This window comes from Rhea pennata, chromosome 32 (genome assembly GCF_028389875.1).
Source record: "Rhea pennata isolate bPtePen1 chromosome 32, bPtePen1.pri, whole genome shotgun sequence".
Taxonomy (NCBI): domain Eukaryota; kingdom Metazoa; phylum Chordata; class Aves; order Rheiformes; family Rheidae; genus Rhea; species Rhea pennata.
Window position 1 is genome coordinate 238,405 of NC_084694.1, and position 24,714 is coordinate 263,118.

Here is a 24,714-nt window from a genome sequence, read left to right on the forward strand (position 1 = left end):
CCGTCTCCTCCCGCTCCCCTCGGATCGGTTGCTTCCGCCCTCTTTCGGCAACCTCCGGCTGCTTCCGCGTCAGGCCGCGCGTGCCCCGGCGAGGGGGGAGGGAGGGAGGGCGTTCGGCGGCGCTCGGGCTTTTCCGGCGGCGCTCGGGCTTTTCCGGCGGCCGTGTGGGGCGCTGCCTCGGCGCGGCTGCGTGCCGGCGGGCGCCATTTTGTGTGCCTTCCCGTGGAGTGCGGGGCAGGCGGAAAGCCGGGCCGTGCCGACCCCCGCTCTGTACAGTGACTGTGCCCCGTGTGCTCCCCCCTCTCCCCCCCCGCCCATGGCCGTGGAGAGCCCGAGTGTCCCCCCCGCCGCCGCCGCCTCCCCCCCCAGCCCGCACTCCACCCCCCCATCTCCGTCCTGCCACCACCACGACAGCGGCAGCTGCAGCCTCCCCCGGCCGCCGCCGCCGCTCCAACTCCACCACGGCCCGGACGAAAGGTCCAGTAACCGCCTCTCCCGAGAGCCTCTCTGTCTGTCTGTGTCTGTCTGTCCGGCTCGCCGGACCAGGTTTGGGGGGGGGGCGGGCAGGGACGGGCCGCGGGTGACCGGGAGGAGGTGGCGGGGGGCAACCGGGGCGGGGGGGGGTCCTCGGGGCCCGAGAGCCGCCGGCCCGGGCGGGGGGACAGGGCCTGAGGTGAGCGGGGGAGCCAGGGCTTAGTGGGGTGCAGACCCGAGGCGGCAGGGGGGTAAACCCGGCTGGGGGGCACAGGGCTGGGGGCGATAGTGTCCAGGAGGCTCGGGGGGTCCCCAGGGCCCGGGCCGGGCGGGCTGCGAGGAGGAGGAGAGGGGCGAGAGCCAGGGCTGGGGACAGGCAGCGAGCTGGGCAGGGGGGGGGCCGCAGGGCCTGGGAACAGCCGGGGGAGTTGGGGGGGTGGCAGGGCCTGGGAACAGCCGGGGGTCTGGACTTGGGGGGGAAGGGCCTGGGAACAGCGAAGTGGCTGGGGGGGGAGAGGAGCTGGGAAGAGCCGGGGGTTTGGGGCGGGGGGGGTGGCGAGTCTGGGAAGAGCCAGGAGGGCGGGGGGAGGGGGCCGAGGCTGGGAAGAGCCAGGGGAAGGGGCGCACGGAGGGGCCCGGCGGGGGGACAGGGCCGGGGGGGCAGCGCGGGGCTGGGGGGCAGCGCAGGGCCGGGGGGGCCCAGGCAGCGCAGGTGGGGAGCAGGCCGGGGGTAGCAGGCCCCGCCGGGGGGCTGAGGGCCAGGGCAGGGGCCGGAGCGGGGAGCCTGGGGCTGGGGCCTAGGGGAGGCTGCGAGGAGACGGGGAGAGAGGACCCCGCTTGCAGGGCAGGGCCAGGGGAAGGCTTTCTGGGGTCCTTAATGAGGTCTTTAGTGACGTTATTCTCTTGGGCAGCGCTGGCCTCATTAACGTCCCCTTTGTCTTCAGCTGCTTCTTAAAAATTTCCTGGCTACGCTGGGGCGTTAGGGAGTGCGGCCTGAGCAGAAAGGCGTTGGGGTTGTGATGTGGAGCTTTCTAGGCACTGGCATGGTATGGGATGTGTTGAGTAGTGATACCCTTGTTTGCCCTCCCTCGTCCCCTTTATATAGAAAGACTCACTTCCACAGCTGGAATCTCAAGTGGTCCCATTATGTCAAGGTATTGAAAAGTTTAAAATCCCCCAGGAAACCCTCTTTCCTCTTTTCCTCAGAGATGTATGTAAAGCACCTTCTCCCTTCCCTCAAAACATAACTTCAGCTGTTTCCTTTATTAGACTTTATTAGCACTTTTTTATTGGAAACCCTATAGCCAGAAAGTATTGTGTAATGCACAAAAATAAACAGCTTAATCATGTATATTTATCTGAAAAAAAAAAGGTTTGCTCCCTTCCCACTCCCCTGGAGGGCAGGTGTGCAGTACAGAGAGCTGCTTTTATACGTTAGCGTGCCTTTGTCTCTAAGGAGTTTTGTTTTTCCTATGATGCAGGGTTGGGTTGGTAAGTATTCTCTTTTATTGAATAATTAAATTATACCTTTTCCTTTCTCCCCCCCCCACCAAAAAAAAAAAAAATTCCTGAGATCATCTTTAGGATACGTTTTGTGTAAGGCATGAGTTAATACAATGTGTGTACAAACCAAGCAGAATTCTACCCGTTTGTAATGACTATTAATAGAGTTGTGCACCCTGCCAGTGTGTTTAAAAAAAAAAAAAGTCACAAAAGCACACAATTTACTCCAAAATATGTCTGTTGTGACGTTTCCTGGTGAAGTAGCACTAAGATACCTCAGTAAAAGTCATACCACTCTGAACCTTGGTGCCATCTAGACATAGGTTGTGGATCCATTGCTTTGTCTCCAGACTCCATCCTCATTCCATTACGTTGACAGTAAACAGGCTACCCCTGGGTGCAGGTCTGCCCATAAAACAGCAAAGTTGTTAAAAAGTTTTGTTAACAAACTCAGAAGTGTGTTAAAAAAAAAGGTGGCAAAGAAAGCACTGTTTCCCAAATGTCATCACACATTTTTCCCCCATCCCCATGTACAGTCTCATGTTTGATAATTAGAGAAGTTTAAGCAGGACAAATAGCAATGTACAGTGTAAGCACCCAATTTGTAAGAATCTCTTTAGTGTCCTAGATTTCTTTCTACTTTTCATTATTCCTTTGTTAATCAGGTATGTTATGAAAAGTTCTTACAAGTTTGTTCTTCACAATACTTTACATGATTCAAAATATAAGTAAGAACACTATGCACAGCAGTTGGTATTTTCTCCCCTCACTAGATTATTTTTGACTCTTATATTATTCTTTCATGTAAAGCAAAAACACACACTTTTGCCCTGGAGTATTTCATCCAGTTTACATTTTCATGGGTGGAAGAAGCAATATTAGTTTCCTGTAAGCACACAGATACAGTTGTACAAATTTGTGCTATTTTGTTTCCTTCTTGTTTTTAAATCATTCACTAAAAAAAAGTGTATACATCTGCTTAAGCTTTGACTATGAAATAATGCAAGCACTTGTTACAGAAAATTAGTAGAGGACCTTTTGTTACAAATTTTACTGTATTTTAGAAAGGGTTTTTTATGCTGCAGTAAATATAAAACAATATCTAGCGATGTCTTTTATGCCTTTCTGTTACTATTTTAAATGTTCATAGTGGGATCTTTCTCCCTTATGAGCCACCTTCTGCAGCTTAACTTTGCCATGAAGTCATAAAGCTTTGATTTTTTTTCCCTTTCATCAAAGGTCCGCCATCAGAGCTTGAAAATATTACTAGCCTGACCAAAAATGTTTTTAGCTCTGGTAGTTCAGAAAGGGTGGAAACTCATAGCATGGATTTTTTCCTAATGCATTCAGTTAGTAACTATTCTGCTATACCCCTAAACTATTATACTAAATGTATGTACCTGTTATGCTTTATACTTCCACTCTTGATCCCAACAAAATCCCAAATGGTTTATGATTGTTGGCTCCTGACTGATGTCGTAAGCATTTTTTATCGATGTCAAGATGATCTGGAAAGGACAGATGAAATAGAAAAAAAGTAGGCTGTTGGTAAATTTTAGGTTCAATTTCTGCTTTTTGAGGGAATGTAGTATAATTGTATAAAAAAACAGGAACTGCTCTAATGTCAGAAGTTTAGAGGAATGGCTGAGCGATTTCATAAAGTGAATATACATATTTTTATATAGTTAAATATTAGCAGTAGGAGTCAAAGGGGTTCTTATCTGTGCTGAGCGAGGTACTGCTTCTGCCTTGCTCCTCTGGCAGCCAGGCGTGTTGTGCTGGTTAAAGAATGGCTAAAGCAAGCCCCAGACTAAGCGTGCTTTTCAGTACCTTTGACGTATCCCATTGCTGTGACAGCAGCCTTGCAGTGGCAGTGGAAAGGACATCACAGCTCAGCCTTACGATTTCACCAAAGAATCCAGTAGTAGGAATGGGAAGGAGCCAATTTCCAAACACAAATGACATTAGTAGTTAGCAGTTGAGTCAAGCACATTCCCAAATAAATCTTGAATTGTAGTTAAAATAAGTACTTGAAAAAAGTATAAGTATCTCTCAAAAACATGGGCTTTATGGGCATGAAAGTAGAATTTGCCTTGATAGCAGACTAGCAGTGTCCGCGTCAGAAGTGATTTCAGGTTCAAGTGGCCTAGAAGGATGTCTCTCAAAGCTTCCTTTCTAGTGAATTGATAGAACATACTTGTTATACATGTCCTGTAATGAAAAACATGGAGTAGAAGATAGGTTTAAAAAAGGCTGATAAATTGTAATGACTTCTGCCCCAGTCAGAACAGTTTGCACATGACAGGCCTCTTTCTGGAGGCCTTGCTGCCTTCAAGGTGATTGTTCTTTTATTGCTTGCTTGATTATTTTCCCTGATTTCCACTTGAAATAAAGTTTGAGATAGGCACACTCATGGAGCAAAGAGATTCAGCTTAGTTCTAGTTCCTTCGGGATTATTCTGGAATGTGTCAGTGTTTTGGTGAAAGAAGAGATTTATCTCTGGATACTCTTCTGTGAGTGAGGCGTAGGGACTGTGCAGGTGTGCTGCTTCGTAGAACACGTTCTGGCTTAGCAATAGGAAGTTAGTGGGGGAGTAAAGTTCTGGTATCTGCAAATGCTAAACCATTTTTGAAGCATTGAGTGTGTGTTTAATAACCTTTCGCTAGAAGTGTAGGTTACTTTGAAAATCCTAGTCTTGTGTGTTCCAATAAGGAGGGCCTCTGAAAGCCATAAATTAGAGTGTAAAATGAAGACAATATATCTTTGTGGAAGAGCCACATTCCCCCCTAAAGCAGCACCATATCCCTGCCTTTTAGTACATACTACAAAACTGGAAAGGGATCCATTTTTAAACCTTGTTCTGAAGTAGGTTATAGCATAAATGGAGATTTGCTCTCAACTGGAGTGATCTATTCTCACACAGACACACACACACACACATGCACACACGCGCACACACACACACACACACACACACAAAAAACTTCCCACCCAAGTGAACTGCTCGTTCAGTTGGTTATCTTGTTAATTTTTAGCTTTCACCTGGTTTTACTAATCTTAGCTTTTAATTTGTTACGCGATCTTCTTTTCTCTCCCATGGAGTGTGCTGGTTAAATACATCAGATCATTCATGGAAAAAATCAACTTCTTTATAAACTCTCTTGTTTGCTCACTGTTTGAGGCAGAAGATGTTTATCCTAAAGGTATGAACATGTGCTGTACAACCTAGTTCACATCAAGTGTTTTGCTTTAAATCGTGTATGATTAGAAGTTAACATTTGATTATCATGAGATTAGATCTTGCAGATTTTCAGTCCAGTGACTTCCTGAACATTTGCATTTATAGTTTATTTTCAAAGCCTTCCCACTCCATTGCTCTGAAAAGAAGCATTTGCACCACATATTTTGCATTCCTTTAAGTTAAGGGAGCTATCTTGCAGCCCTTTCCCTGTGTACATTAACCCTCAGTTTTGTCGTCTGTGGATCCACTCCACCAAAATAGATCGCACCATACGGAAGATTTCATGGCTAGCTGCACCTGTTGTGCAAATAGCTGTTGTGCAGAGGAAGGGTTTCTTGTGGCAGACTGGCAAGTCAGATATTAGTCACTATCCCAACTCTGCTCTCCAGTGACAAGCACCATGCACTGATTTTTACAGTGGCAATGTACAGAAGTTGCTCTTAGGTATGTAGTGCACAGGTATATAGTGCAGTTGAGGTCATACAAAGCTCTTTCTTTTCCTAATAATAATGAAAACACTTGTATTTGTCTGAGGTTGGGAGCTCAAGGTCTGTTATTTTTCTATCCAGTTTACTTTAGGTATAGTAAGAAAGGAACACCTTTATCAGGATTAGTAGAATATATCGTTATAACTGTCAGTTATATCCGTAGTACAGGATTCATCTGAGAACATATAGTTCTCATTTGTTGCTTTCGTGTGCTTATTTCCAAATTTAATAGAATATTAGTTATATAAAGTGACATTACTTCTTTAAACAATAGCAGAATTGCTGTAATTTATTAAAACATGTTGATCTCTACCCTTTTCCCTGTAGTTTGGAAAAATGTGCATGCTGCCAAACTACTGCAGTATAATGATCGGTAAAGGCTTTTTTTCTGGCATGCACTGTGTGATTGCAATTTTGGGTACCATGGGTGACAGCCCGTGGTGTCATGTCTGCGGCGGGCGGCAGTAGCTGGTGGCGCTGTGTCATGTCACGCTGTGGCCGTGACGGCACAGCCGTCGCCCTGTAGCTGAAGTTGGTTCTTGTGCTAAGCCATGGATGTGTGCTGTGCTGGAGACGACCCTAAATATAGAAAGTGGGCAGGGACAATAGGAAAGTACGGGATGAGCCCGGGCTTAGTGGAGGATTTTCCCACAGTCACTGTTCTCTGCAAATACATTGGTTACTTAACCACCACACGGCCTCTGTACTGTGCAACCACAGTGACTGTAAATGGGAGCTATCCTCGGAAAATGACAAAACCTCGTCGCTTTGTACTTGCTTCTGGGTTTTATTCGTGTATTAGAAATCATTCCGTCATTTTCAGATGTCCTTTAGTCATCAGTTTCCATATTTCAAATTACCTTGTTCTCTGTTTCGTTGTGTTTAAAAACAAAAGCCAAACTCAGCAGTTAAATAATACCTGCTGTGGTGCCTACTGCCCAAAGTTTGCAAAGCACTTTCCGAGTACTGCATGAGTTAAGCATTACAGTCTCTCTCTGAGGTTCGTATAATCATTTCTGGCCCATATCTACTGAGATCCAGCAGGGCTGGAGTTAAACTACAGGAGATTGTATTGCACCTCCTAAGATTCAGCTCGATATCTAAGGATTTGTGTAAAAATGATTTCTCAGACTCACTTTTATTCCTCAGTATGACTTATGTATTGATTAAATAACTAAAATTCATCTGTTAAAAATCTCAACAGTCCTTTCTATAGATTCGCTTCATCCTGCCTCTTGATGTTTTTCAGGTAATACAGTAGCCATAAATTTTTACGCATTTTTCTCGGTAGCCTTCTTGTTCACTTCTGTAACCACAGCGAATTTAATGGCATGATTTTGAACCAAGAATAGATTATGACACAGCTCCAGGGTTATAGTTTCCTATGAACTTTACATCAGATCAGAGTAACTCAAGATAGGATAAAAGTGTGTGTGCATACTATCAAAAATGATGTGTAGTTTTCACTACTGGGAATTGCAGTTAAGGTGTTAGCAGCGCCGTATTGACGGGAGCATTTCTTCCTCATGAAGTCAATGCGGAAGATAGGAAAGTAAGAGCAACCCTGCAGTACCCAGTTGGCAGGGACGTCTGGGAGAGAGTAAATGATGATAATTTGAACAGAGCAGTGCCAAAGGGAATATCCGTTTTTCCAAAGAGAATATCGTGCATTCCAAGACGTATGTTGTGAATGAATTTACCAGGCCGCAGCAGGCTTTTATAACGTAGCTCACCAACTGCTTGGCGTAGCGGACTGCCAGTACTGGGGAGAGCAGCCTGGCCTCCCCGCTTGTTCTCTTCCCTACAGTTTGGCCTGGCAGAAGTTTTCTCATGCTGGTCGCATACCTCGCAGGGCGAAACTGCAATAACTGCCCTAAACTGTATCCCCGGCAGTTTGAGATCGGGATAGCTGTACCTGAGCTAGGCTGATTTACCCTAGCTGAAGACCTCCCCCCCCTCCAGTTTTATGACTTCACTTTTTCACATATCTTCAGGCAGTGCACTGTGAGTTTTTCTGTTATTTGTATCAGGTGTCAAGTCATACAGATTATCACATCCTGGGAAATGCAGTCCCTTTGGCTATTTCTTAAAGCACATTTTTCCTACATCATTCTCCTGTCTAACTACACATTTCCCAAGTAATTTCTTTTTTGTTAGTTCTTTGAAGAGTGATGTAAAAAGTTGAAATGTTTCCTTTGCTTTGTTTTGAGGCCGCCATTTTAAATGAGCTACAAAACCATGCATCTTTCTGTTCTGTTCAGGCTGGTTTGTCGTGTCCTGGGAGCCTGTCCAGGGACCAGGGGGTAGGGTTCAGCAGTGTTTTGGTCCACTGTAGTTGCCGTGAAGCCTTGACTGGTAGGTTGTTGGAAAGAGAGTCTAAAAACCTGGTAGTATTTTGAGAGATTTTTTTTTGAAGTGGCTGACAGACTTGTCCTACGGACAAAGGAGAGAGGCTTTGAAAGGGCATAATGCAGGCATTAAAATTCCTTTTCATAAGCTTTTTGTGGGTTTTTTGTTTTCGCTCCTGCTCAGCTCTGTGTGAAGTGTGAGTTGCTCAAACTTTTTTCCACATACTCTTAGCTCACTGAATATGAATGCAAGGAGGGTGCTGAGTTCCTCTGATGGCTAGCCGGAAGTCATTTCTACTGATACTTGCTTTTAAAAATTTTATATACGCCCAGGAATTATGTTGCAGGTTTAGGAGGTTAATGCGCACCACTTCACTGAGCTTGATTTTGGAGTTAGTCTGTTATTAAGGTGTTGCAATTGCAAATCAAAACAAGCAAAGGACTTTGAATCAGGTAAGAATGGATGTCCGGAATGGAGGGCAGGGCCAGGTGTTTGCTGTCCAGGATGCTGGAAATGATGAAATAGTGCTTCCTGGTGATTTTTAAAGCTCATTTTGGTAGGTTCTGATATGCATGTGTGTGTATTTGGGGTAATCATTCAGGTTTGTTGTTGTGTGTGTGTGTTTTTTTTTTTTAACGTAACCCGAGTTTTCAACAGGCCTGCTTATTTCTGTAATAGAGCTATTTCTAGAGCCATCAGGCATTCTCGAGAGGCTCCACCATGTTGTTCATAAAATCCTTTCCAGTCTCCAGACCTCCCTGAGAGCTACCAAGTCAGCAAAGCTCCTTCTTACGGCGTAGCTGGTTTCTCCATGCACAGGCAGTGTGCTGCTGTTGCTGCTGCACCCGTTGTAGTGTTGAAGAGGGAACTTCATAGTGTCCAAGGCAGTCTGCCTTAATGTCTTTCCATAGCCAAAAAAATCACAGGAATGCATGTCAAAGATCATTGTCCTGGATGTTCTACCTTCCTAAATTGTTGTTTGTGAAAAGCAGCAGCATATATAAACAAGTGTGTGTTTGTATTTTTAATTATAGTTTAGCTTAAATGAGAAGGGAGGAGGAGACTCCAGGAGACACTGGAGACTGACAGCTCTTTAGCGTAAGTTCTGTGTCCTGTAGGGCACCAAACACAATTTGGTTGCTATGTGACACAGTGAGGAGAAGTCCTTGCAAAAGGCAAACACTCTGTGTCAACAAGCCAGTGTTGTGGTGTTTACAGCGCAAGGAGCGGCTCTTCCCAGCGGCCCTGCATCCCCTGCAGCCTTGCAGCCCACCTGAGCTGGTGCTAGCGGCGGGCTTGGCCCCGGGAAGAGCCCTGGGAACTTTGGCTGTGTGCAGAGTGCTGCCATGACACAGGAGAAAAATGCCCATCTTCAGATCTTAGCATGTGTGTTGGTCTCTCAGCTCAGATGAATTTCCGTCTGCTCTTCTATCTCCGCTTTTGTTTTGAACAAATCATGCAACAACAAATGCAGGCAATCCACTCTGGACTTGTTAGGAGAGATGGAGAGGCATAGCCCTATAGGAAATCTGAGAGGATGCAGGGAGATGACTGAACTTTTACTGTATTAAAAATTTAATCTACTGTGAGGTTGTAAAAAGTTGTTATTAACCCATATCTGAGTAATTTTTAATTGAATTTAATTGAATGTGGCTGGGGAATCCTCTGAGGAAATTGAAAATTTACTTTATCACCTAACCACAATTATTTGTGATGCTAGCATGAAGTGGAGAGCATAGAAGAAATTAGGCACAAATTTCTAGATTTGGCTCATCAGTGTGATATTGCAAAACAAATTACACTTTCTTAAAATAATCTTCATTTCAAATGCGATCTCAAATATATTTTCTCTTAAACAAAAGTACAGGTAATTTTAAAAGAAACAGCATTTAAAACATTTCTGTCAGTGCTAGTGCTATATTAAATACTTAAAAGAATTAGTGCTCCTTGATTTGCTGTATTTCATGCAGTAATTGAGATGGACACGAGGAAATGGATTTTCAGCAGTAATTAACTGGAGTTCTTGTCTTCTAGAGGAATGATTTTTTTTATTAGGATACTAATTTCAGTTCTTTGAGTAAGTTCCTGATAATTTTATCCTGAAGTTGAATGCTGTAATTTTGTGGGTTCAGTGCATTGTTTGTGAGATATACTTCTTTGCTGTGTTTAACTCTGGACTGAGCAAACAGCTTTGGTAGAAAAGCAGAAGTACTTCTCTACTTTGTATGACTCCAGACTGAGTGACAGCTTGAATGGATTCAGTGGCCCAGATGAATAGAGTCAGCTTTTGCAGTCAGATGTGCAAAACTGAGATACTCAGAATTTCTGTCCTCTTGAAAGCAGAGCCAAATGCCTGGCTGGTAATCATAGTAAGCAGTTTTGGGACAAGGGAAATGTAAATGTGCCTTTCTGCTTTATAGGGAGGATGGAGAACTGGAAGAAGGGGAGCTGGAGGACGATGGAGGAGAGGAGGCCCAGGTTGCCTCTGAATCTCACGAGAGGGGTCGGAAGGAGAAAGGGGAAAAGCATCATAGTGATTCAGATGATGAGAAGGCCCATCGACGGATGAAGCGCAAACGTAGGAAAGAGAGAGAGAAAGAGAAAAGGAGAGCCAAAAAGAAAAGGAAATCCAAACACAAGGTGAGCCATTTGGTGCTTCTGCCTCCCAGGTCCTCTTATCCAGGCCAGGGATCCCAACACAGCTCTTCCAGGATACCTCACAGCATGCTTCCTCTGCCATCAGATGTCTTCAGGGAATTAATTGTCTGACACTACTGTGGGTGGTTTGAGGCTCGTTCCCTAACACTAATAGCAAGGTGCAAGTGCTTGCAGGCTTTCTGCAGGCTTGTTGGAGCCTTAATGCCCTCTGCACCTCAGGGCTAGCAAGCATAGCGCAGAGGCTCTGAGGTTGGCACAAACCAACATGAGCATGCAATGCAAAGGAGACAGATCAGCAGAGGATGAGTGTAAACCAAGAGCAGAAGCAGGGGATGACATGTCTTGTCTGAATGTGGAGTGGGAAGAAATAGTTTTTTTGATTTGGGAAATTATTTTGTGAGCATATTTACCTCAAAAGAGATTACAGACTACCAGATTTGCAAAATCAAGGGTGTTTATTACTAAAGTCCTAGGAATTTCTGGATCACAAAAGGCATATCATGCTTGTGTCCTTAAGAGACTGATTAAATAGTCTGATAAGAGGCTTTCAGTTTCTATGGACTCTAGAGTGGAACATGTAGTACCCTGGCGCCTTTTGTATTGTAAATATAAAATCTGGAGAACACTGTGAAGATTTTTCTTAAACAAAATTTGAGTTACCTAAAAAAAATTGAGACTTACCTGTGTTGCGTATAAAAGGCCAGAGGCCTGGCAACAGTGTTAAGAGTTATATCTAGCCTGTAATAAAATTTCACAGCATGTTTTCCTTGCCTTGCAGCGCCATGCCTCTTCCAGTGAAGACTTCTCTGATTATAGTGAGGACTCAGACTTCAGCCCTAATGAAAAGGGACACAGAAAATATAGGGAATACAGCCCTCCCTATGCTTCTGTAAGTACTTGGCAGCATGTGGAGAGGGGGAAGCTGTTCTCTGGCACTGGGTCAGAGAAGTGTTGCAGGCTTTGAACATAGATGCCTGTCTAGCACCATCTAGGGGCCAGAGGCCACTCTCCTAATCTGGCTTTGGCTGTAGTCATTTAGCTCTTTCACTTTTTGCCTATTTGTTACTGTGTTCTTTATGAGTCTCCAAAATTAAATCGTATTAGGCTTATTATTATTTGCTGATCAAAATTAAATAGCCCCTTCCAAACAAAGAGATGGGGAAAAGCAGAAGGAAATGAGCCAGTAAAATAAATGAGCAAACAAAAACATGCGGGGCTCTACAGGTTTGGGGAAAAGACCTTCAGTTCAGCAGTTCAGTGGCTATTCAAGAGAGATGGGGCATATTCCAGGGACCTGCTGTTCTTCAGATACATTCAGCTGGAATGGTTGTTCCTTCATTGCTAATCTGTCTACCTTTTCTGAAGTCCCACCAGCAGTATGCATCCTCTCACAGTGCTCCCTTGCAAAAGAAGAGCTACTCTAAAATGGAGAGCAAGAATTATGGCATGTATGAGGACTATGAGAATGAGGAGTATGGTCAGTATGAGGGGGAAGAGGATGAAGACATGGGGAAAGAAGATTATGATGACTTTGCAAAAGAACTAAACCAGTACCGGAGAGCAAAGGAGGGTTCTCACAGAGGGCGAGGTATGGCTCAATTTGTAGATGTGCTTTCTTCATTGTCTTTCTTACAGGCTTTACTTACAGCATATTTTTTGTCAGCTTAGTGAAGGCCCTGCTCATGCAGTAAGGTTCATGCAGGTTAACTGCCATGCCTGCATGGAGCCCTGACTGTGGAGCATCAGCTGCAACCATCAGGGCCTAAATCAGTCATTGGCATTATTTTCTGACAGAGGGAAGTACATCTGCATGTTTTCCATTGCAAAGAGAAAGTTCAGATCCCTCTGGATAATTTATGTTTTAAATTGACAGTATTCCTCCTAGTGTAGATGGTTTTAAAAACACATAAGTTGTTAAAAATGAATAAAATAAAGCAAAACCTTTATCTGAAAGGGAAGTAGAGTTGACTTGTAATGTAAGAAGTCAAGTATCATCACATCTGGAATACACAGAATTAAGTCTGTTTTGTTATGAGTCTGACATCACTCTGCATCAACTGACCTGTGGTCACAGTATCATTTTTTTTAAAAAGGTTATCCTTTGGCCTCTTAAGAATCCATTGTTTTAGGATATTAAAAACTGATTCACTTAACATCAAGTAACTCCAGGAACTGATAATCCTGTACTGAAATGTTAGCTACCATTTTTCTTCCTAGTTTGGCACATCATTGTGTTTCTTGAATATATTTGAGGGGTACATTGTTCTGACCCAGCCTCCCAGTAAGGGTGCTGTCACAAGCAATAGCTTAGATATCTGTTGCTATAAAGAGATCTGACTGACCACAAAATATGGGAGAAGTTAGGGGCATTATACTGAGATATGGTACCTGCTCTGAAGAGAGCTCATTGTGATCACTTTGGTTAATGTACACTGCAGTCCAGCGGCACAAAGCTGACCTGATCTGTGTCCTTTCCAGGTGGACGTGGCCGAGGAAGAGGGTACCGAGGGCGAGGTGGCAGAGGTGGAATGAGAGGAGGTCGAGGCATGGGCCGAGGGGGCCGTGGGAGAGGCAGAGGTGACCATCCAGAAGAAGAGGAGGAAATGTATGATGAAGAAATGGAAGTAAGTGCAGCTACTGAACAGCAGTTAACTCTCCAACCGTTAAGGTGGAGGCAAGAGAATATTCTCTTTCAGGGTTGGGAGGTTTGTATTTGAGGGGGAATAGGCTGTGCTTCATCCCACTCACTGCGTGCATTGATCCTTCTGGACTGCAGTACTGCGACAATGAGGAGCCCATGGGTGATGATGAGTATGACGACTACTCAAAAGAGCTGAACCAGTACCGCAGGAGTAAGGAGAGTCGAGGGCGAGGTGAGTGGGATAATGAGCTGTGCTGGGCAGCCAACACAGGTCCCTGCCTTGTCTTCTGTCACAGCTCATGTTTTACATAAGGGATAGATTACAAATGTTGACATGTGTTTCAGGTATAAATCGAGGGCGTGGGCGTGGTCCGAGAGGAAGAGGAAACAAAGGAATGGGCAGGGGACGAGGAAGAGGTGGAAACAGAAGTGGAATGGGAAAAGGTGGTGGAATGAATGAGGATGACGATTACTACGAAGAGGACATGGGAGTAAGCAGCTCTTACTTGTTTTCTAATCGCTTACTGTAGTGCTGCATGGGTCTCCTTCCCCCGTTCCGCTCTGTAACTCTGGTCAGGCTTCTAAGAAAGCCTTCACAGGAACAAAAAAACGCACGGCTTCCTCAGATAAGTGACAGTTGTCCCATCTGAACAGACTGAATATTTTGGATTCTGGTCAGCTGACTGGGAAGCCATTCATCTAGTTGTTTTCCAGAGCCTGCTAGGCTGAGAACGGTAGTCTTTGTCTCTGGTTTTCATACAAGACCTCAGTGTGTTCTCTCTCAGAAATGGATGCACAGGAAATTCTTATTTCTGTCCAAAGCTGTTAGATCTGTTCTGTGTATTTCACATTCTCTGTCAACTAACATATTGTGATTCCAATAGGATGGAGGAGGTGGCGGAAATTACAGGCGGAATGATCATGATAAACCCCACCAGCAGTCAGACAAGAAAGGGAAAGTGATCTGCAAATACTTTGTGGAAGGCAGGTGTACCTGGGTAAGGGAATAATTAAAATTAATCTCAGCTTTCCTGTTACATATTTATGTAAATATCTCTATACAGATGCAAGACTGTCCTTGTCCTAAAGTGCAGTATTTGTATATGAGAGGTGGGCACCATGTGGGTGGGAGGAGAGATGCAATGAGTGCAAGAAACCTACATGTATACATGGCAGTCTGAAAGTCATCTGTTTTCTTCCTGTTTCCCTTGAATGGACAGTCACAGCATTATGTCCTCCAGATTTAAATGATTTCAGGGAAGAATTTGTATCTACAAAGAGTATTGTATAAAAATGCCTGTCCCCTTTTAGTTCATAGTATGGTACTTTGCTTGGCCATGCTAATAAGTGTTTTGTTATTTCTGAACAGGGTGAGCACTGCAATTTCAGTCATGACATTGAATTACCAAAGAAACGTGAACTGTGCAAATTTTACATCACTGGCTACTGTGCCAGGGCTGAAAACTGCCCTTACATGCACGATATCCTTTTTTTATCGTTTCATTGTGCCAGCTTTAAATCAATTGTGTTTACTCTGTGTTGTAGTAGATGCATATAGTGGGTCAGAGGAGAAAAAATAGCCAAAAGAGTGTGTTCCTGCAGTAAACTGCCTTCAATCTAAACACCTGCATAGCATTCGTTCCTGGGTAATATGTCCTCCACTTACCAGCTGGGGGTGCCTGAAGCTGCAGCCAAGGCTGCAGAAGACCCTCTCAGTTCCTTTTTAGTCTCAGCTTTCCTGTTTCAGATATGAGCTTTGTGTATGTTGTAAATACAGTAAAACATGTCAGACTATGCCTGCAGTGTGGAGTGGTCAGAAGTTGACAATGTGCATATTAAAAAAAAAAAAGCCTCTCAGGCCATTGAAGGAAGTTGGAGTAATTGCCTGTTGGGATTTATTCTCCTTAACACCTAAACGTGACTTTCCTTGTAAGCTGTTCCACACCACTGGCAACTGTATCAATGGGGATGACTGCATGTTTTCCCATGAGCCACTCACAGATGAAACACGAGAGCTTCTGGACAAGGTACAGAAAAGTGTTAATGCAGGTTCATTAGCTCTCTTGTCTTGACTGTTTTTGCTGCCTGTTCAAGAGTCACCAGTGGAGGGGAAGAGAGTATAACGCATAGTGGTGATTGCAGTTAAATGCTGAAAAAGCAGACTTTGTGCTAAGAGAGTCTTTCAGATGCTGCATAATGAAAGCCTTTCCATACTAGTCTATAATTCAAGGACTAGTAAAAATATACAGTGAAAATAGTCTTGGACTTGCAGAGAATTGCCCCCTACCCCCCAACCTGATAAAAGTCTCTTGGCAGCTTTTCTTATATGTCGGGTGTGGAAGCAGTTGTCTAAATCCTGCAAACAGAAGGAAGGGGAGGGTGTGCAAAAGACTTGCTGTATGAAGGCTGTATGTGGGCTGTGCTCAGCCAAGTAGCTCTGTCATGGTCACAGAGAGGGGATTCTGTGCTGTGTTTTCTGGAGTGTGGTGGTCTCCAGGCAGCTCTGTGGATCTGTTCTCACTCCCTTATCTTCTCAGATGCTGGCAGATGATGCAGAAGCGGGTGCAGAGGATGAGAAAGAAGTTGAAGAGCTAAAGAAGCAGGGCATTAATCCACTCCCCAAACCTCCACCTGGGGTGGGCTTGCTGCCCACACCCCCTCGTCCGCCTGGACCACCAGCCCCGACTTCTCCAAATGGCAGGCCTATTCCTGGAGGCCCACCACCTCCTCCGCCACCACCACTTCCACCGCCAGGGCCTCAGATGCCACCGCCAATGCATGAGCCTCTTTCCCCTCAGCAGCTGCAGCAGCAGCAGGACATGTACAAGAAGATCCCTTCTCTGTTTGAGATCGTAGTACGTCCTACAGGGCAACTGGCAGAGAAGCTGGGTGTGAGGTAAGTGTCACGATCCAGTCAGGCCAGTTGCAGGTGCCTAGCAGAATAACATTGGGCAACTGGGAGAGAGATAAGGATTGCAGGTGTTTGTGTGGGGTTTCATTTTGCGGTCCTTCCTAACAGATAGTCATTTGTCATTCCCATCTCTCTGAGAATAACAGAGACACTCTGGAGATGTAAACTGTTCCTCACTGTTTCTCTCCAAAAGGAGCAAGCTATCTTAAGCCATGGTTTAGTTTGTGTTTTAATGTCAGTAATATATCGATGGCCCATGTTTAGAACTGTTGGAATAGTAGCACAGATCCCAAGCAGCACCTCCTAATAGGATGCAGACAAAGAAACTGGGAACCAAAAGGTCTGTTCCCTGCCTGCTGACCCCTTACTGGAGATTTGTTATGGTCAGAACAGCATGAATTTCCCCCTTGCTTTTCCTGAAGTACAGCCTGGACTGGGCCGACTCTGTGTCCATTTGCGGTCATCCCATTTTCTTCTCCTGGTACAAGAGGAGCTCTGCCCTAGCACCAAAATGCAGCCAGTGTAGGTGGACAGTGCAGGAGCTGGACATGTTGTAGCTGTTTTGTGCTAGTGTTTAGAAGGATGGTGCAGAATCTAGCTGTCCTGAAACATTAAGGAACTGCCTGTGAGGCAGAGAACTGAAGAACACAGTTGGTGGAAAGGAGTTTTCCTTTCATGTTGGGTCCAGTGCAGGTGCTGCTCTTCTGAGCAGTACGGAACCCATTCTGCCAGAAACAGTGCATGCATGTTGAAGTTGCATTTCTCTGTTCTCTTTCAGGCATCCAGGTCCACCTCCTCCCAGGTTCCCTGGGCCAGGAGGACCCCCTGGGCCAATGCCTGGACCCATGCACCCGGATATGCACCCAGATATGCACCCCGACATGCACCCAGATATGCACCCTGACATGCACCCAGATATGCACCCTGACATGCACCCAGATATGCACCCTGACATGCACCCAGATATGCATCCAGACATGCACCCGGACATGCCGATGGGCCCTGGGATGAATCCTGGGCCTCCAATGGGTCCTGGGCCTCCAATGATGCCTTATGGTCCAGATGATTCCCCACACTCTGGAATGATGCCACCTGTCCCACCTGCACAAGGCTTTTACGATAACTTCTACCCACCACAAGAAGGCCTGGACATGGACCATGGCATGATGGGAGACCCAGGTAACTACTGAGGATCTGTCTCGAACTGCTCTCAGGTGCCATGCTAGATGTGCCATACCAGGGACAGGCTGTTTGAACTCAATTTTCTTTCTGAACGCCCAGGTACAGCAGCAGGTCCAAAAGGGCTGAAAGGGGGATAGAGGGGAATGGAGTTACATGCTCTTCCATTCTGGTGACTTGGGGCGTGTGGTTGCTGATTGCAGGGACAGGTTTTATTCTAAACAGTGACAGTCTGTGATAGACTAGTTTCATTTTGAAGTCTTTTTCTGTTGCAGTTACAAAGTTTGGTTCTTTTTCACAGCTGTACGAGATGCACTTTTAACGTATGATGATCTTTCCATGGCAGAAGATTATGGTGGTTATGAGGATATGGAGGGGCCTCCAGGAGAGCATATGTTCCCTGACCCATCCTTGGATCATGATGCTTTGTGTGAAGGTGGGCCATCTGGGTTGCGGAAACCATCAGGCAACATTCCTGACTTCATGCCATCTGCACAAAGAGCGCTTTATTTGAGAATCCAGCAGAAACAGCAGGAGGAAGAAGAGAGGGCTCGGAGACTAGCTGAGAGCAATAAGCAGGAACGAGAAAATGAGGAAGGCAAGTATCAAAATACGATGTCTTTTATTCAGAGTAGTGTACATGGTGAAGATTATCTTGGATCTGCTTCAACTTCTACCCAGTCTGGGTCTCTCTTCACCTTGTTCCCCACCTACTCCAAGGCTTTCACTTCTCAGAACCCATCAGCAGCATTTGAAGCAGTCTTTGTGGCTCAGGCTAGTGCTGGCTTTGGTGCTTTTACAAGTGACAGAACGTAAACCATGTGCGCAATGTAGAGATTGTGATATCAGCAAAAGAGGGGCCAACTGAGAGGGAGGTGGAGGGAAGCATCTTACTGGGTATCTCAGAAACTGTTTAGGGAACAAAAGGCACTGCTTCTAAAAAAAATCCCCAGAATCAAAAGAACACGTAGCTAATACGAACGAAGAGGAGCAGGTCTGCTGACGAAGTGGGAACAGTTGGCCAGAAGGTCCATGAGATAGGTTTGCTGGCTTAATTGTGGTGAGTCTGTTTCAGAGAGGAGGAACAAGAAGAGAGGGATGCTTACAGCCCTCTGTAAATTTGGGGTATGAAAACTAGACAAGAGAGGCTGAGGCTATTTTGCATGGGGTTGGAAACAGAGACAATTTCAGCAGTGTGAGTTGAGTGCGCTGTGAAGGACATGGGACACATTTTGGGTGCTTCTCATAGGCATAATGGATTACACCAGGAGATACTTTACTTGCATGTCTCTTATGAGCTGCTCTCTCTTCTCCCTTCTCCCAGGTGACACTGGTAACTGGTATTCCAGTGACGAAGATGACGGTGGAAGTAGTGTCACCTCCATATTGAAAACCCTAAGGCAGCAAAGCTCCAGCAGACCTCATGCCCAGCCTTCCCATGGAGAAATTGGGCTATCCTCAGGAGTGAGTGACCCTCGCCTGCAGAAGGCCCAGGCAGGAGGGGGTGGTCGTCCTGCTGACCCTCGTCTGCGGGATCCCAGGCTTTCACGAAATGCAGATGTTTCTGGCCCATCCATCCCTGGGGATTCAGGACCCACTGACCCAAGACTTGCACGACACATTCCCTCCTCCACCCCAAAGCCGGAAGCTCCTCATTCCAGCACTGCTGGTGGTCAAAAGGCTGCCTTGGGTCCTGATGAGGAGGAAGGGGAAAGGGTGCTAAGGGACAAACCAGTCAATATCCCCTTAGATGCACTGCCAGGCCATGCTCTAAGGGATCCCCGGTCCCAGTTGCAGCAGTTCAGCCACATAAAGAAAGATGTAGTCCTAAACAAGCCGAACTTTTCCCGAATGGTCCTGTGGAGCCCAGAGGATCTGATTCCACTGCCAGTCCCAAAGCAAGAATTTGTTCCTGTCCCAGCTGCTCTCCAGTCCATGCCTGCTCTTGATCCACGTCTTAACAGGCCCCAAACGACTGGTCTTTCAGATCCCAGGCAGAGGGGGGGAGCCACACAGGGGGAGTGTGGCTCTGGATCTGGCAGCAGCCTCCCCGACTTTGAGCTGTTGTCAAGAATATTAAAAACTGTGAATGCGGCTGGCAGCCCATCTTCCAGCCAGAGTGACAAGCCAAGTGACCCTCGGATGCGGAAAGCACCGGCTGACCCCAGGTTGCAGAAGTCCTCGGAAACTGGGGTGTCTAGAGCCCCCAAACCTGCAGAGTCGGCTCAGCCTGCAGCTGCCTCTGCTAGCAGCGGTGAGGCTGCCCCAGCCATTGCTCCCTACGACCCCAGGCTGCTCACAGCCGGTGGGCTGAGCAAAGGCAGCAGCCAAAGCAGTGTGCTTAGTGCCATCAGCCTGTATGACCCCCGGACTCCAAGCACAGGCAGCAAGGCTGCAGAGTCTCCCAGTGAGGGCAGTACGTCCTCGAAAAGCTCAGACTCCAGCAAAAGCACCAGCAAGGCCAAGGAACCTCTCTTTGTGCGGCGGTCTGCATTGGATCAGCCTGAGTCTGAGAAGGCAAGCGCTGAATCTGCCACAGACAGATACAACAGCTATAATAGGCCTCGTCCCAAAGCCGCTGCCGCTTCCTCCTCCGCCCCTGCCCAGGAGACGACCCCCCAGCCGGGGGTACACAACCTCCCTGTGCCCTCTGTCTACGGCATGGTTAAGCAGACCACGAAGTCTGGGTCAGGCAGTCCCTTTGCAGGGAACAGCCCTGCTCAGGACAGCGAGCAGCAAGATGCTGGCTCTCTGAAAGATGTCTTTAAGGGCTTTGACCCAACAGCCTCGCCATTCTGCCAGTAGTATTAAAGGACTGACCTTGCGTCCGTGCATTGAATAGCAGCGCACAGTGTTGGTAATTTTTCTTCTTTTTAATTCCATTAGTGCTCACTTTAGCCATATAACATGTATATAAATCCTTCTGGTTCTGGTCAGTGCTGTAACTATATAGAGAGTTTCCAAGATGCTTTTTAAAAGAAAAATCAAAGTCTCCTTGTGCAGTCATAACCAGCATTTTGTTTCACACCTAATAGTTTGTTTTAGAGCTTTCTTTTGAGAGTGATTGAAATCATCCTGGGAAAATAATGAAATACCTGAAATCTCCTTGGGAAGTTGTAGCTGTCCTGTCACACCAGCCACCTTGTCCTCCTTTTGTACAGTAGGTTGTGTTTAAAACCTGACTTCTCCCCCTCCAGAATTGCTACATGATATACTCAGGAGAAGGGTAATGACAGACTGGATGGCAGAGGAATGTGGTTCATATTTGTAGCTTTAAAAGATTAAAGCTGTTAGCCATTCGGATCAGTAGAAGATGTGTTAATTTCTAAAACAGAACAAACTAAAGTATTTGTATCATAGCCTTTTTTAAAATTCTACTGTGGTGAACAGAATTACCATGGAAAAAGAACCATGTGAGATTGCTTTTGTAATTGTGGGGAGGGGGTGCTTTTGTTTTGTTTTGTTTTGTTTTTGTTTTGAGTAAATATTTTAATGCCATTTCCTGGAGGTTGTATGGTTACATGACAACTCAGCTGAGCCCAGAATAGGGCTTAAATTCCCAAGAGCTTCCACGGATGGTCATGGAATATTTACATCCCAAAAAGTTATGCAGTCTACCAAAAAAAAGTTTGTATTATTGAAATTAAATTATTAATCTCAATCAGATTTCACTTGTATGTATTTTACCTATGGAGGGCTTTTCCACAAACGCAGTTGGGCTTTCAGTGCATTTCCCCCAGAGATTGTTGCTGTTCCCATCTTTGCCGAAGGTCAGTGGGCAAACCCCGCACGCAAGACGTTCGTGCAGGTCCTGCGCAGCCAGATCGGAAAGGGAGATGAACTGTATTCTTGGGTAGAAAATCAGTGTTAGGTTCTGCATGTCCCCTGTGATTCATTCTCTGCATAAACAAACAGTGCACATGGAAGATAAACTGCATTTACAATGTTTTCAGGAAAGAAACAGCTAAAAGTGAATCAGCGCTAGCAGATAGGTGGTTGAGATTTTCAAGATGGGAACTGGGTAGTAGAGAAACCACAGTTGTAGAAGTAGTATTTGAAAGGAGGAAGATCTGGGGACAAGTTCTTTCTGTGGCAGTGGGGTCATTGCGAAGTCATCACAGTATGTGGGGTAAAAAGTTATTAAAGCTTAATAAATCCCCTGTGTCAGGCAGGAGAGGGCCCTCCCCTGTGTTTTCCTGTGTGCCTTCACATGCTTTGCTGGTCTTGCAGACACCACGTCTTTGCATAGACCAAAACTATGATCTTCAGGGTTCCCACTCTTTGAAAAGCTGAATGTACCCAAGCGCCAGAAAAGGCAAAACATCCTGTTCTTTTGGATGATAAAATAGCACTTCTCTCATTCCCTTCCAATCCTCAGGGCGTTCCCGATGTCCTGATCCATGCTTCCCTCCTGGTTTTTGCCCATAACCGCGCATGAACACTGGGCGCCTGCTCACAAGTGTTGGGCTGCTGAGCCTGTGGGAAACACGTTCTCTGGTGTTTGGCCACAGAGACGTTTTACACAGTCTTTAAGGCACAAGCTACACCAAGGGGGGCTGAAATACTTTGTGCCCTTGTAGCAATTCATTAAAAATTAGCAGGCCCTTTCAGTATATGCAGCCAGCATGCAGCATCGTCAGCTTCTGTGAGATTAATGGAGTAAGAAGAAATCCAGTTTTGACAGAAATGGAGTTCCATTTTTCCAAGCGTTTCCTAGTCTGCTGTGTGCTCACGGGGGTAAATCCCGGCGGCAGCAAAGAGGCACCGCGAGACGAGAGCGGCGTTTCCCGCAGCCGGCTCCAGCGCGGGGTCGTCGGCCCGGCCGGGCCCTCCAGCGCCGCTCGCTTTCTCTCCGGATCGGCCGCTTCCCTTGCACTCGTGGTTTCGCTGCGGAGCACCGCTGCTCTTCCTCCACCTCATCCGCCGCCGTGGCTTGTCTGCAGGCCTCTGTCCTGCGTTGTGAATTGGGTGAAGGCAGGGGAAGCTTTCTTAGTTTGCCATCTAGCACTGAATAATCTGCTTTAGGATGAACTGTCCAGCGAGGGAGTAACTTTTGAAATAAGACTGGGTCAGTTTTGCTGTGAGCGTTACACTTTGTTTGGAAAAGGTCTTAAGATACTTGGTGTCGCTTGGTTTTGGTAAACGTAATCATAGCATCGATAATGCCAAAATTAGGTGTTAAAATCTGGAAGCCCAGACTCTGGAGTTTCGTTACATTTACCTTGCCATGCAAGCAGTGTTAATTAAATTGTCCTGTTTCCTGTCGGCACTATTCATTTTGCATCTTGTTGCACCCTGCTTTAATTGGAAGCAGAAGTTTGTATCAAACGGATTTAAAACTGGCGTCTCAGCCGTCCTGGAGCCCAGCAGACGCGGGCGCCACTGGGCTGTGCCGGCCTTGGGGATCCGCCTACGCCCCTCAGGGATTTCGTCTCTGGAAATCTCAGCCTGCGCCTCTCCCAGACACAGTTCGACGACGGGTGAGGCAGCCGGTTGTGGAGCCAGCGACCGCCGATGTTGTCCTCGTGCTTTCGCTTGGTCGGGTGGCCGCGTCTCGACAGTGGGAGTCATTGCTCTGGAGTCTGGTTGGTGTAAAGGTGACAGCAAATGGGAGGAGAGAAATAAATCACCTGTGATGTTTTCTGCCATGTGAGATTGCTTTTATTGAGGAGTTGTAAATTCAGTGGCGTTTGTACAATAACCTGAACTTTTTGTAAATATTTTTTTTAGAAAAGACTATTGAACCCTGTAGGAATAAGTGACAGCACTCCACTGACTGTAGCCACCATGAAATAAAATCACCAATCTTTAATCCATTAATATTTTTCCATCTGCCAGAGCTTTAAATAATAATAATAATGCTCTAACTGAGATTGTAATAAATTGTAAATACTATTTCAGAGTTGAGGTCATTGATGCAAATATGTATATACTGTATTGTTATTTTTACAATGACTATTCTGTTGCATGGCTTTGTGTTTTTTTCCCTTCCCCATCTTTTTTTTTTTCTTTTGTAACACGCTTGTCTTCCAAAAATGTCATCTATATTTCTTCTGTGAGCGCTTTAATCTTCTATAATTGTATTACTGCCATTAAAGGATGCAGTTATTTTAAAAGTCTCTGGTCTATTTGGCTTGAATATGAATTTAGTGGTTGTTTCCCACCCATTAGAGAATTGCAGTGACAGAAATTAGCTATAACCTTTTGTTTTCCTACCGTCGTTAGCCAAGGAGGGAACCCCGTCCTCCCCTTCTCCCTTGCGACGTCCTTTCGGTAGGGCTGCTCGACGTGGAGGTACCAGCGCCAGGGCGTCTGTGTGGCCTCAGTGCCGTCGCTGGGGCAGCGTCGACGCCGCAGCCTGGTCTCCGCAGCGGTAACTCCCCCGGCCCGAGCGGGGAGCGGCAGGGCCGCGCCAGCACGGCGGAGCAGAGCCGGGCAGCCACGGGCGATGGGGCGGCATGGGCCCCTCGCCAGAGATGCTGGGCAGATGTTGCCCTGGTGCAGATGTTGCTGCTGGGCAGATGTTGCCCCAAGTGGATATTGCCACCAGACAGATGTTCCCCTGGGCAGATGTTGCCCCGGGCAGATGCTGCCGCTGGCTGCCTCGTGCTCCGGGGCGGCCAGGCCGCAGCCCCAGCACCAGCCTGCGTGGGCAGTGTGGGACCTCCAGCCTGCCGAGCCGGATCACTCCGCTCCCTCCGGCTGCTGCGTCCGGCCATGGCACCGCACCCCGGGTGGGAGCGGGTCCGGAGCAGGGGCCTGCGGTGCTGGGATCGGCACAGGCCAGGCCACCTCCTCCCCGTCGGGAAGTGCATCCGTCTCTGCCTGGATGCCCTGGACCAGCCGCGGAGCTGGTGTGTACCAGGACCAGGATCTTTGCTGACGATCTCATTAGACTAACCCACCCACTGTAGGAGTTAATGCAGCCCCCTCCACCTCCCGTGGATGGGGGGAAGTGCTATACATAGCTGCTCATCCTCTTATGGGGAAAATGGGTCAGGGACATAATGAAGCTCAGGGCTGGGGGCAGATTAATACCCCAGCGTGCAGCAGCTGCACGCAGCAGTGCTGCTCTCGTGCTGTGTCCGAGACACTGGTGCTGGGGATGCCGGGGGTCAGGCAGGGCTGGGAGCAGGAGACAGGGAATTTGGTGGAGCTGCAATCTCGTTTCCTGACACTTATCCCATCGCACAAACAGAGCTGAGAAACCAGGGAGCCCCCTCTCATGGCAGCATGGCCAGACCGGGGAAGGAAAACTCCCGCTGTTCCC

General features: G+C 46.7%; 1 protein-coding gene across 1 annotated transcript; it reads left to right on the plus strand.

The window, feature by feature from the left end:
- Positions 1-218: 218 nt before the first annotated feature.
- Positions 219-21,110, plus strand: ZC3H4 (zinc finger CCCH-type containing 4). The gene is made up of 14 exons (XM_062598274.1): positions 219-477; positions 10,476-10,695; positions 11,492-11,602; positions 12,079-12,301; positions 13,192-13,337; positions 13,490-13,586; positions 13,700-13,845; positions 14,239-14,352; positions 14,724-14,835; positions 15,272-15,381; positions 15,892-16,250; positions 17,044-17,444; positions 17,746-18,042; positions 18,769-21,110. The coding sequence occupies exons 1-14, from the start codon at positions 317-319 to the stop codon at positions 20,247-20,249; spliced, it is 3,978 nt and encodes a 1,325-aa protein (XP_062454258.1). The 5' UTR covers positions 219-316; the 3' UTR covers positions 20,250-21,110.
- Positions 21,111-24,714: the final 3,604 nt, after the last annotated feature.

Excerpts from the sequence above, each read along its gene's own strand:
- ZC3H4 (XM_062598274.1), top strand. The coding sequence starts at position 317 with ATGGCCGTGGAGAGCCCGAGTGTCCCCCCCGCCGCCGCCGCCTCCCCC. Across the intron at positions 14,353-14,723 it reads TGGAAGGCAGGTGTACCTGG|GGTGAGCACTGCAATTTCAG; the intron begins GTAAGGGAATAA and ends ATTTCTGAACAG. Across the intron at positions 14,836-15,271 it reads AAACTGCCCTTACATGCACG|GTGACTTTCCTTGTAAGCTG; the intron begins ATATCCTTTTTT and ends TAACACCTAAAC.